This window comes from Callithrix jacchus, chromosome 4 (genome assembly GCF_049354715.1).
Source record: "Callithrix jacchus isolate 240 chromosome 4, calJac240_pri, whole genome shotgun sequence".
Lineage (NCBI taxonomy): Eukaryota > Metazoa > Chordata > Mammalia > Primates > Cebidae > Callithrix > Callithrix jacchus.
In genome coordinates this window covers 84,418,401-84,431,902 of record NC_133505.1, presented here as the reverse complement: position 1 = coordinate 84,431,902, position 13,502 = coordinate 84,418,401, and the positions used below count along the sequence as shown (strand labels likewise).

The 13,502-nt window shown below is 38.6% G+C and overlaps 1 protein-coding gene across 5 annotated transcripts in view; it reads left to right on the top strand.

The window, feature by feature from the left end:
• Window positions 1-1,311: 1,311 nt before the first annotated feature.
• Window positions 1,312-13,502, top strand: part of PHIP (PHIP subunit of CUL4-Ring ligase complex) — a 153,192-nt gene continuing 141,001 nt past the window's right edge. For all 5 annotated transcript variants that reach the window (XM_008994689.5, XM_002746749.6, XM_078369596.1 and 2 more), the window contains exons 1-4: window positions 1,312-1,519; window positions 1,635-1,693; window positions 1,819-1,848; window positions 2,043-2,102. In XM_008994689.5, coding sequence (XP_008992937.1) covers window positions 1,480-1,519; window positions 1,635-1,693; window positions 1,819-1,848; window positions 2,043-2,102 — 189 coding nt within the window. In that variant the 5' untranslated portion in view covers window positions 1,312-1,479. The remainder of the gene's footprint in view (window positions 1,520-1,634; window positions 1,694-1,818; window positions 1,849-2,042; window positions 2,103-13,502) is intronic.

The window sequence follows — 13,502 nt, the reverse complement described above, 5'->3', positions numbered from 1 at the left end:
ACAGATGTATGATTTAGCATATAAAACCGGTAATTACATACTAATTTACAAAAGATTATTTTTTTCTCTTTTTGTCAGTTTTCAAGAAGTCTTCCCATGATTAACTGTAAACAGGAATGGTTTACACCTCAAATTAGAAGCCATTAATTAGCATGACGAAGTCAACTGCAAGACACACAGATTATTTAAATTATTTAATCACTATTCACTTTGGCTAAACTATAGTATACTCTTTCAATATCCTTCGGTAGGTTATCGATCTGTTACTAAATTACCTCCAGACAGAGAGATAAATATTAGCGTCCTTTCCTTTCCCTCAGGTTTACATTCTCCCTTCTCGTAAACACCTAAAAAAGCTTTAAGGTTCTCTAATTCCAAATCCCTAATTAGCCATCAGTAGCCTTTTGGAAATAAGGAAAAAGAGTATCTGAAGTACAAATCAAGAGTTCGCTTTGCTCGTTTAACAATAAAAAACATAAAAAAAAAAAAAAAAACGTACGCCAAAAGCAATGGCAGTAATAAAAGAAATATGCAGAGGTGGCTTCAGCAAATAACGGGTTTGCAAAACGCAAGTGCTTAACAAAAAGCAGCCCAAACCTCTATTGCAATATACAGCACTCCAATAAATTACACAACACTTGCATAGGCTGCAGAAATAACGCAGTACAAGACTTACACAGATGCCAATCCGCAGCATTTATACACATGCACATGGCAAGAGACAGAAACCAAACACTATCATTCAACTCGGGCAGGGTAGCGCGATCCCGAGTTTGCCCAGCGTGAGAGTGCTCTCTGCGTGTGTGTCTGTGTATGCGGGTGAGTGAAACCCATCCTCGGGGCATTTCCCCTCTTTGGGCAGTTCTGCTTCATTTGTTTCCTATTTCTGCTACACAGAAACTAACTTCCATCTCAGCTCCAGCCAGCGCCGCTGAATAGAGCCTGTGCTGCGGCACCGTGTGCGTCAGATCCCTCCGCGGACCCGTCCCCGGCCCCCTCCCTGCCACTATCGGCCTCCACAGAGAAAGCGCCTTCCAGCCAACCGGCGGCTCGGGCTCCGACATCTTCTCCTACTGGAAATAAATAAATAAATCGCACGCCCTGCGGGGAGGAGCGCGTGGGGGTCGCGCCGTGCCGGGTGTAGAGCGCTGGGGGCGAGGGGGTCGGAGGCACTCCTTTTTTAGAGCCGGGGGGCGGGGGCGCGGGACGTAGCCCGGGCCGAGCCCGGGGCCGCGAAGGCGGCGGACTCCTTTCTGTGGCGGAGGGATCCTCGGCGGAGGCGACCACGGCCGTAGCCGCTGCCTGAGAGTTGTTGTTTCCTCCTCCTCCTCCTCCGCCTCCGCCGCCGTTGCTTGAATGGTGGAGCCTAGGCTCGGCTCGTGAACACACACTGACAGCTATAGGGCAGGCGGCGGCACCGTCCCCGCTTCCCCTCGGTGGCGGGGTGTCCCGTCGGCGGCCCTGAAGTGACCCATAAAAATGTCTTGTGAGAGGAAAGGCCTCTCGGAGCTGCGATCCGGTAAGTCGGGGGACTGCCGGGGCCGCTGGCACCGGGCGATTCCGCCCGCGGTCCCCCGCCCCCCGCCGCCCGGCCGCTCAGCTAGTGTGTCTCCCTGTCCCTCTCTCCCGCGCAGAGCTCTACTTCCTCATCGCCCGGTTCCTGGAAGATGGACCCTGTCAGCAGGCGGCTCAGGTACGGCGGCGCGCGGCGCGGGCCGGGCCGGCGCTTGCCGCTTGCGGGCGTGGGGGAGGGAGGCGGCGGTGGCGGGGCCGCGGCCCGGGGCGCGGGGCTCAGTTCTCCTCGCTTTGTTGTTGCAGGTGCTGATCCGCGAGGTGGCCGAGAAGGAGGTAAGGGCGGCGGCGGCCCGGCGCGTCCCGCCGCCGCGCGGCCGCCCCTGGGCCGCTGCGCCGCCGCCGCCGTCGCCGCCACCAGGGCGCGGGGCGCGGGGCTCGGGGTCCCCGCCGGGGCGCGGGGCGGGCGGGGAGGGGAGCGGGCGGGCAGGGGCCGGGGGCCTGGCTCACGGGGCGTCCTCTCCCCGCAGCTGCTGCCCCGGCGCACCGACTGGACCGGGAAGGAGCATCCCAGGACCTACCAGAATCTGGTGAGACATTCACGTCGCAGAGCAAAGAAACTTTTCCCTGAGTCGAATAAAAATTGAATTTCCCGCAATTTTTTACAGAGACAAAAACTTGGCCCTAGAACGTGAAAGCTCCAAAGGCCACAGGGAGGGTTGGGAGGCCGGCGCGGGGGCTGCGGGGCCAGTGGCCGGGGGTACTCGTACCCCGGGGCCGCAGGGGCTGCGGACAATTTATTTGTGATATTTTGTTAATGTGCTAGAAATAAAGATACGTCATGAGTGTTGTGCAGTGCAAGGCCGGAGGAGGAGGGGCCGGCGCGCGCGTCCGTGCCGTCGCGGGGGCGCGCGAGAGTCGGCGGCGGCGGGAGCGGCGCGAAGAGGGAGAGCGCGCTCGCTCGTTCGCTCGCTGGCTCTGCACGCGCGGCCGGCTCTGCTTTCTCCTGCCCTACACAATAGCTGGTGACTAACTGCTCCGAAGTGGCATTAGCATTTCGCAAGCAGGCTATCCAGCCGCTGCGGAACCGTGGCAAGAAATTTTTCCTCCTCTATCGTTATTTTGTTTTCCTTAAATTCAGTCCTAGGTTTTTTTTGTTGGAAGGGTTATGATGTGTGATTATAGTTGGTCAGTGGTTCGTCTTGCATTTACTAAAACACATCTTTGCAGAAGTGTAAAGCCTGTAATTCCCTAGAACCAGAAGTTCAGTAGGCGTTTTCTAATTCTTACGGTATGCCTCTCGTTTAATTAAAAACTATTATTGGAGTATACTGAAGAATTTTGATTTTTGTCCAGATATTTACTATGGGATGGAACTTGGCCAGTAAAAGTTGTTCTGTTTGTATTGTTTAAAAAGACGTTTTTCTTAATTTTGTGGGTTGTCACAGTGAGTATCTTAGGAATTTTTAAAAATTGCTTTTCAGAAGTAGACCTATCACATTAGTATTGTGATTGGAAGTTACTTTAAAGGAGCTATATTTTCTGTAACGTTTTCTCCTAAACTGATGTAGGTTCCTTGTGTGAATATGTGTGTTGGGCAGTTAAAGCAGTCACACCGGGAACACCAAGCTTTGAAAATTTATGCAGTGCATTGATTTTGAGAGGCTTTTTTAAAACTGTTTTGAGATAGTTACAATTACTGATATTACTTCATGAGAACAACCCTAATGACTAGGAAGTTTCAGCCTGCTAAGAATGAATGTCTTTTGTGAGGTGAAGGCAGGACAATTAAAATGGTTTTTGTTTCTTTTTGTATGTTGTAGTATGTTTCCTAACTTGCGTATGAATCTCTTGTGATTTAATATAAGTTGTTACAGCTGTTGAAATAAGCAAGGGTACTGAGGCCGAATACATTGAATGTGGATTTAACGGTGTATTCATTTTCACCATCAAAATGTATTAGTTTTCAAGTAGTGATTTGGCTTACTTAACATTCATTTCTTGGCTGAAGTGAATGGAGCTGGAAGTAAACTTCAAGATTTACTAATGATAATGTTTGAAATGAATTTTTAGGTTTATAAATATTTGATAGAAGTCTTCAATGAGTTTACATGTCTTTGGCTATTTGAAAAAATTATCACAAAGATTATAATACCCCATTTTTAAGATGGGGCAGGTTTTACAAAACTCATCCTTGTATCTGCTTTTACATCTGTGCATCTGTTTTAAAACTCACAAAACTAAGTCACTGAGGATTGCTGCGTTTTCTTGAAATCTTTTGGTAATGTTATTTTTTAAAAATGAAGCAGCTTAAAGGTATCTGGCCAAATTATGGTAATGTCTAATCCTTGCAGGAATATCATTTTGTTTTCTTCAGTATAAATGAGTTACCAATTTTGATTTTGAGTTAATTTAATTTTTAGGGAGAGGAGGGGAGGAAATGTTAGTAAAGTGAATTTCTATTCCTAGTCTGCACCTCAGATTTAAGATAGAATAAGCATTGTCTTTATCTGTGCGTTATTCTTAAAATCCACCTATTTTGAATGGAGGCGTTTTTTCTTGCTTGGAGTTTTCTACTTTCTAGAACAGCGATGTTGGCATACTCGTGAGACAGTTTAAAATTCTTATTAGAACTTGGAGTTTTTTGACTCATTGTTTCTTTTCATTTAACATATTGCTTATTCTGTGTCTTCTGCTGGATGCAAGATACCATTTGAGGTGGTTTCTTATCCATCAAACTGTGTATCTAGGTGTGTGAGTTAACTTTATTTCATCTTTTAGTTGAGATTTAGTCAGGTCTAAAAACATTTGTAACACTGGGTTTCTGAGTGGATTATTTTTGTTCAGTAGTAGATCTTGCTGTTTTATATCTGAGTCAGCATGTGCAAAGTCTCTTGTACAGTATTTTCTATTATCTAATTCTTATAACTTCAAGTTTTACATTGTATTTCAAGTTGAATTTATTTAAAATTGGTTTAAAAATTACTTGGGGAGTAACACTGTCGTTCCATTTACATTAACTGATAAATTGAGCCATATTTTAAATGGGAGAACTCATATATCACATCACACTGAAATATCTAGAAAACTTCAAATTGCAGCTATTTGAAATGGGGTGTAATATTTTTACATGTAAATTTAAAAATAGACACTGATCATCTGTAGTCAGTCTAGTTATAATCGCCGTGGTTGAATTTTGGTCAAGAGGAAAGTCAAAGTTTAAGAGCAGTTTTAAAAGTTTTTCAGGTTAAAATTGATGCATTCAAGTGTGATTGAAAAAGAACATGTGCGTATCTTATGGTTGTTTCTGTCTTTTGTATAAAACATGACTGATTATCACATCTACCTTATAACATTTTTATCAAAATGAATGGAATTGTATAGGAAGCTAAAAAATTTTTTGTGCTATGGTATATGTTTGATTAGATTTTACATTTTTTTAAAATATGAGATTTATTTTAAAGAAAAGGGATACTTTCAAGTATCAAAATTCTTAAACTGTAGAATAAGAAAAAAACTTTTTTTTGACAAAAGGAAAGCTTTGTTATTGTTAGTTTGAATAGTGTATGTAGTTGGTTTATTAAGTCTGCTTTCTAGTTGTCACTTAACGATGGTTGCTTATTTATGAGATCTTGAAGCAGAAATTTCAATCATTTTTTCGGATTTGGGACTCTGTTGATTAAATTTTTTCTTGTAAGACTTCTCCCCCCCACCTAGTTCATGTTTTGCTAAAATGATATAATTTTTGTCTTTAAAAATAGTGATACTTGCCTTTCTTAAAATTATTCCACCTTATTAGACATCTTTTTTTGTTGTTTTTAAGTGAAACCATTGGGAGTCAAGAGATGTGGATTATAGTTTTAAGCCCTGTTGACAGTTAACCTGTTGGTAACAGGTTAACTTGGGCAAGTCATGGAATTTCTCTTTGTCCCAGTTATTTTATTTGAAAAATAAGTATATTGAAATTTTTTCAATCTGAAAATCTGTGATTTTGAACTACAAATAGCAGTACATTTTATTTCAGAACTAAACTTTATTTCATTCTTAGAGCTTAATTTTCCAAAACAGAAGAGTAGAAATCACATAGGTTACACAATTATATAAATGCTTTTCATAGTGCTGTTCACTGGTGGTGATATCATTTCTTGTTGAAAAGGTGATTTGAGACACTAACTACCTTGTAAAATGCCCCCAAATTACTATGTTTTTCATCATAGTTTAAGTACTAGTTTTCATAAATTCTTGGTGGTCTCAAATTAAGAGATGAATAGGAACCATGGATAGGATTTATTTAAGTATGTATCTTAGATACACATTTATTTAGTGTGTGCTGATTCATGTGAAAATTAAGATATAAAACCTAGAGACAACTTTCAGGAAAAAAAAAAGAGATAACCTTATTGAATCTTTAAGAATTAGGGATTCCCATTCTACATTGAAGGTAACAGTACTTTCAAGACTTTATTATTATTATTTTGGTGGGTTGGAGGAGCATGTAATGAAGTAAATGACCTTAGTAGAGTTATTATTGCCTTTTTAAATATAGAGTATCAATGAAATATAAACTTTGTGTGGTAGTCTCTAAAACAGCTTTAATCTCTCATGGTCATTATAATGATGAATAAAATATGTTAGGTGTGAAGGGTTATATGATGAATAAAGTGTTAGGTGTGATTATGTTGCTGAGAGGCTGAAGGAGCATTCTTCATTATTTCTTACATATAGAATTATTCTGTTGGTACTTATACCATTTTTTAAAATTTGAGACGTTTAAAAACTTTTTAAAATGTAATACTTTCTAGATTCTTAATATTCTTAATGGTAAAGTGGCATGAACATAAAGTAGGAGCTGAGTTTCCCCTTCCCAATCACATAAAAATCTATGATGGTTTTTATGTGATTGTTGTGAGGCAGAGTATTATTGAGGGAGTCTGTTTTCCATTCTGTAAAATGGGCTAATAATAGCTTCTACTTTGTGTGGTCTGTGAGTAATAACAGGCATGAATCAATTACTATGTAAAGGTTTGGGTTTCCTATTATCAGAACTTTAGTAGTGGTAATAAAGGTTGTTCCAGTTAGAGCTTTATAATATATTAAAGTTTTCTTTAAGGCAAATATTTATGGCCGCAGGTGGTGGCTCACGCCTGTAATCCCAGCACTTTGGGGGGCCGAGGTGGGCGAATGATGAGGTCAAGAGATCGAAACCATCTTGGCCAGCATGGTGAAACCCTGTCTCTACTAAAATACAAAAATTAACTGGGTGTGGTGGTGCACGCCTGCAGTCCTAGCTACTCGGGAGGCTGAGACAGGAGAATTGCTTGAACCCAGGAGGCAGAGGTTACTGTGAGGGAGATCGTGCCACTGCACTCCGGCCTCATGCCTGCCAAAAGAGTGAGACTCTGTCTCAAAAAAAAAGAACATTTACATTTTTATTTCAGACATAAGTATGTATGTATCACTTTCTGAACATAGAATCTGCAGTATAAAAAGGCCACATTAAGATTTGAGAAGAGTCTGAGTGCAGTGGATCACGCCTGTAATCTCAGTACTTTGGGAGGTGAAGGTGGGTGGATCGCTTGAGCCCATGAGTTGCAGACCAGCCTGGACAACATGGAAAATCCCATCTCTACAAAAACTACAAAAAAAAATTAGTGAGGTGTAGTAGTGCATTCCTGTAGTCCCAGTTACCTGGAAGGCTGAGGTGAGAGGATTGTCTGAGCTAAGGGAAGTCGAAGCTGCTGTGAGCTGTGATCATGCCATTGCCCTCCAGCCTGAGGAAAACAGTGAGACCCTGTCTCAAAAAAAAAAAAGGAATATAAAACAAAAATCTTAAGAAGATACTATTCTTAAAGTTACTTTTTTTAAAGACTTAAGGATGAAATAGGCTTAAGTAATAAAGGCAAAACTTTTAGTTAATACCAAAAATAAATCATAGTTAAGGTATTATGGATAGATTGCTGGAAAAATTTTGCTACTGATTCCATCTATAACTTGTTTTTATGAACACTGAACATTAAGTAATAATTTGGGTGGTTGACATATCCTGAATTGTTAGAGAAGATGTGAAGCTTTATTCTTTGGGTAATGATCAAATGATTTAGGAATATATGAAGGGAGCTTGGATATTGCATCTGCCTCCTTTTCTACAGTTGTTTGTGAGATTTAAAACCACCACTGTAGTTTGTATTCTTTTTGGAAATTCTCAGAGAAGACATGTCTTAACTTCTGTTTAGTCAATTTGTTTATATCTGTTTGGAATATATGAACAGAGCTTGGTTATTGCATCTGCTTCCTTCTATACAGTTAAATTTCTGAGATTTAAAACCACCACATCAGTTTATATTCTTTTTGGAAATTGTCAGAGATGTCTTGACTTCTGTTTTGTCAGTCTGTTTATAATAGTTTTAAACAGAGTTTAATAAAGATTTTTTTGAATTAATCCTTGTTAGCTTTAGGTTAAATAAATCCTAATCAATTTTAGTTTTTTAGTCCATTCAGGATTTCTTTGTAAGTTAGACCCCAAGTTTTTGGTTTTATTTATTTATGATTTTTTTCATAGTCTGGAAACTTGTGGATGAATAATAAGAAAATAGTAATATTTAGTCTAATGCAGCTTCTGCTTAAGTTAAAACCAATTGACAATCATTCTTCCCTTTCTCAAAATTTGTGGGTATTTACCATGTCACTACATAATTGTAACAAAATTGTATCTTGTGCAACTTACTCTGGACAAGTAATACTAAACAGGTTAGTTTCATTCTTACTAGTAGTTTCCTTGTGTAAATTTCAGAATTCATAGAAAAATATCTGTAATACTAAGCTAAGTTGCCTTTAGTTGGCAGAGAATACTAAGCATATTTATTTAAAATAAATTCCTATTTTAATACATTTTTACTTAGAAAAAAATTTTAACAGCTAATATTAGGATATTTAAGTTGCTTTTGCGGTTATATCTAAAAGTGATAAAGGCTGTTACAGGAATCTAAAGTTTTAAAAAGACATTTTAAATATGAACATATTCAGTTTCTATTGTTTTGTGAGAAGCTATATTGATGAATTATGAGTAAATTGGGTTAATTACTTTACAATAAATAATATTGAACCTATGGAATATAGAGGAGTGTAGGTATTTTATAACAAATCGCTGAAAATATGAGAAAGCAGGGTACTTTTCACTGTTTGTGAAAAATCACAAATAGTTGTCATATTAAACAGTGATAAAAGTAAGCTGAGAATCTTTGGTCACTACAGAGAAGGCAACCATCAGTTGTAAAGCAGGTCCTCCTTTAGTTAATTTACCTTACTCAAAACAGCCATATTTGAGCTTAAGCATCACAGTTAAGGAAAAGGATGGTTGGATGAGAAGTTTTTGATAGAAAATTTAGGTGGCAACATAGTCAAATGTAATTTCTGCTTAAGTTAAAACTAAATTGTAAGGAGAATGAGATGTGTGGTATAGGTAAGCCCTAGGTTATCCATGGCAGTGTAGATGGCTATGGCAGCTTTTTTACAGAAGATACATGGGAAGAACACATGTATAGTAGGCCTTCCTTATCTCAGGTGTTACATTTGTGAATTCAACTGAAGATCAAAATAGTTTAGAAAAAAAGAAAAATAATTTAAAAAAATATAGTGTAACATTTATATAACATTTACATTGTATTAGGTATTATAAGTAATCTAGATATAATTTAAAGTGTGCAGGAGGAGTGTATAGGTTATATGAAAATACTGTCCCATTTTATATAAGGAATTAGAGCATCCTGGATTTTGATTTTGGTATGGGAGTGTCCTGGAACCATTCCCCATGGATGTTGAGGGATGATTGTGTTCTGGACTCCAGCTGCCCCGTGGTCATGTGTCATGGTCTATTTAGTCTCTGTCATGAATAGGAAAAGGCATGTAACTTGTCTTGTCAAAGGTTGTAGAATAAGGCAGGAAATACGTGTCTTACTTTGTTAGATTCCCGTTAAGTTTTTGAGTGTAGAGACACTAAATTCTAGGCAACTTAGTGAAACATCCATTGTCTGAAACAACTTTGCTGTCATTGTATAAGAATTACCTTATTTTGAGTACTGTGCTTGAAACTGAAACATTAAAAATGAAACTGGTTGTTCAAGGTTACTTACATTGGCCTTAGTATAAGCAGTTAAAGGATTTTCCATCTTTAAATTAATACACAGTAACTTTTCAACAGATTCCTAGGTTTCAGTTTTAAATTTTACTAATAATGTTTTAAAGAGAATTTTAAAATTAGACAGATTTTCTTAGCACATATGACTTAAAAACATCAAAACTTGAAAATGTGTTATTTTAAGCAGTTAAATGACATTTCGTTGTGTTCTAAATTATTTTTATGGAGCATCTCTACTAGTTTATGGAAAATTCAGTTCTGAATAGGTTTTTTTTTTAATTTTAGCAAGATATAATTGGTTAATGATGAATAAAATTTGAAAGAGTAGTATTGCATTTTCTTTTTTTGTTTGTTTTATTTTTCTTTCTTTCTTTCTTTTTTTTTTTTTTTTGGAGACAGAGTCTGGCTCTGTCACTTAGGCTGGAGTGCAGGGGCTTGCTCTTGGCTTACTGCATCTCCTCCTCCCAGGGTTAGGCAATTCTGCCTCAGCCTCCCGAGTAGCTGAGACTACAGGCGTGTGCCACCAGACCGAGACTACAGGCGTGTGCAACCAGACCCGGTTAATTTTTTGTATTTTTAGTACAGACAGGGTTTCACCATGTTGGCCCAGGCTGGTCATGAACTCCTGACCTTGTGCTCTGCCTGTCTCGGCTTCCCAAAGTGCTGGGATTACAAGCATGAGCCACCACGTCTGGCCTGTTTTATTTTTCTTTTAGTATTACATTTTCTTTAAATGACAGATTTGTATTGGTAATTGTATTGCTAATGTAAGCTGAATTGTTATCTAAATGAATTCTTAACAGTTGGCAAAAATCTGAATGTGACACATTTTTTGAAGCTTGTTTGTGAATACAATAAGAGCAAGACTAATTTTGATACTTAATAAGGTTCTATATTAATTTTATTATAATTAGAAATAATAGGCAATAGTTCCTTCTGAGGATAGTTACCCACCTTAGAGAACTTGACTTGAACTGACTTATATGGATTCTATTAATTTTTTAATCATCAAATCTATGTGTCAGTGGTGAGAAAACTAAAGTTCTAAGAAGGAAACTGTAACATAATAAAAATAACAGTAAGCTAAGAATCAGGAGACCTGGGTTTGATTACTGTTTCTCCTATTTCCAAATGTATGCCCTTAGGCAGACTGCTGCCTTTGATTGTCAGTTTTCTCTATTTGTGAAATTGGGAGAATACTTAAGCTTATATGCTTATAAAGATAAATAAATTTTGAGAGCACTCAGCACAGAGTACTGTTTTTCTATGGAGAAGCTGTTACCAAAAAAAAAATCAGAAAATGCATTCTTGCTTTAATGATTATGGATAATTTTTTTTTTTTCCTCTGGAGACAGTCCCACACTTGCCTGGGCTGGAGTGCAGTGGTAGGATCTTGGCTCACAGCAACATCTGCCTCTTGAGTTCAAGTGATTCCCCAGCCTCAGCCTCTCAAGTAGCTGGGATTACAGATGCCCCGTACCACACCCAGCTAATTTTTTGTAGAGATGGGATTTCACCATATTGGCCAGGGTGGTCTCGAACTCCTGACCTTATGATTCACCTGCCTGGGCCTCCCAAAGTGCTGGGATTACAGCCGTTGAGTCACTGTGCCCAGCCTATAATTTAACCCACACTGTTAGTAACAGATTTATAAGCTTGGATGTTTTTAGAACTTTAGGCGCTGGGATTTTAATAGCTGGAATGTTAATAATAGACTTACAAAATAATTATCATATAGTGTTTCTATACATTTGTATTAACATTGTATATTATATATGTTATAAAAATAAAATATGCAATATATAATTAGACAATATATTATATTTCTATAATTTTGTTTACATGCTAGAATAATGTAAAAATAAGTATATTCCATTAAACTGGCCTTTTAGAACTCAAAAACATAATAGCAGAAGTGTAACTAGCCTTTTAGAGCCGACGAAATTGTGAGAGCATATATAGGAGAAGATCTGAAAAAGTGACTTTTTTAGAGCCAATTAGGCGTTCAGAACATAGGGATGAAGTGAAAGCCTAGTTAGACAGATGATACTGGCGCCAAACAGCAGATCTTATTTTCATAATAATTATATGCTAGAGGAAAGAAGGGCATTTCTAGGTCTTCACAGCTAAATCAAATAATTGGAATGAATATATTGATCTAACATCACTTTAAAAAGGTTGTCAAAAGTACTCAAATTTTTTTCCTATTTAGCTTCACAAAGATTTTGTTCAACATGAAAGGTCAATATGTAGATGTAGTATGTAACGCAGAATGTAATTAAAGGAACAGCCAAGTTTTAGGTGCAGTACTAACAACTTCATATTGTTTAAGTAATTTAATAATTTTTGACTATCCAAGGTGGTGACTGGTGTGATACTAGTCATACAGTTGACAACACAGGCTTAGAAAGTCAATGTTTTTCCCACCCTTAGCCTTAGCAACTTTAAACACAGGCTGTGTGACTTGAGATGTTTTTGTTTTTTTGGTTTTGTTTGTTTGTTTGGAGTCAGAGTCTTAACTGTCGCCCAGGCTGGCGTGCAGTAGTGAGATCTTGGCTCATTGCAACCCCTGTCTGCTGGGTTCAAGTAAATCTGCCTCAGCCTTCCGAGTAGCTGGGACTACAGGCGTGCGCCACCACGTCTGGCTCATTGTTGTATTTTCAGTAGAGACAGGATTTCACCATGTTAACAGTGCTGGTCTTAAATTCCTGACCTCAAGTGATCCACCCGCCCCAGCCTCCCAAAGTGCTGGGATTACAGGCGTGAGCCACCATGCCTGGTGAGACTTTGTGTTTTAAACTACTTACCACTTCTTTAAAAACAGAGTAGAGTTCTTAGTGACGGTATGTCTGATAGAGTACAGTGGCTTCCAGATCATTTATATATATTTTTTCCCACTGATAACACTTACTAACAGTACCTTCCACTGAGATAATGGAAACATTTTCTTGGTTGGAAAGGATGGCTGTTTATATGAAGTAGCATACTAACAGAAAATGTTGGTTTAGCCAAAAATGCAGGATAATAAACCTCTCAAAGAGCTCAGTTTCTTTTCTTGTTCCTTTCATACTATAATTTACATTCTCAAAAGATGATCCTTTTGTTCAAATTGCAATGGATAACTTTAGATACATTTTATATATGTGATCTGAAAAGGGGATGATACAGATGTATGACTTGGGCCCAGATGGACAAGGAATGAGCAGGGTTGCTGCTGTTTCACAGAATTCTGTTGTTCTTGCTGATGGAAATGTTGCTAGAACCATGAATCATTCTTTTGATCAGAAGTTGGTAAACTAATGGCTGCTGTGGGTAAATAGTGCAGGAGATCTGTTTTTGGAAGGCCTCCAAGCTAAGCCTGGTTATTGCATTTTTAAAGAATTGTTTTAAAAAAATATGACATGCAATGGAGACAGTATGTTACTCTTAAAGCCTCAAATATTTACCGTATGATGGTTACAAATGTTTGTTGAGTTCTCTAAATAATGTAACGTGACATTTTCCAAAAAGGATGTCTTTGTCTAATTCAAATTTTAACCATTAAAATGGATTAAAATGGACGGACAATTAACCAAAGATTGTTGTTGCCATAGCAAGCGATTCTCAATTGAGAATGGAGGTGGAAGGGACATAAGTTTGAAAAAGCTCTGACTAGCCCCCTGGTTTAGCCAGTAGAGGTGTGAATCTCAGTGGGATGGCATCAGGATTTGCATCCATAAGGCCCATTCTTGTATCTTAGTGGAGAAGATAAAATATTTTGTTCATCAAAAAGGGATGAGAGCAAGGCGTGGTGGTTCATACTTGTAATCTTAGCTACTTGAGAGGCTGAGGCAGGAGGATCACTTGAGTGAGGCCA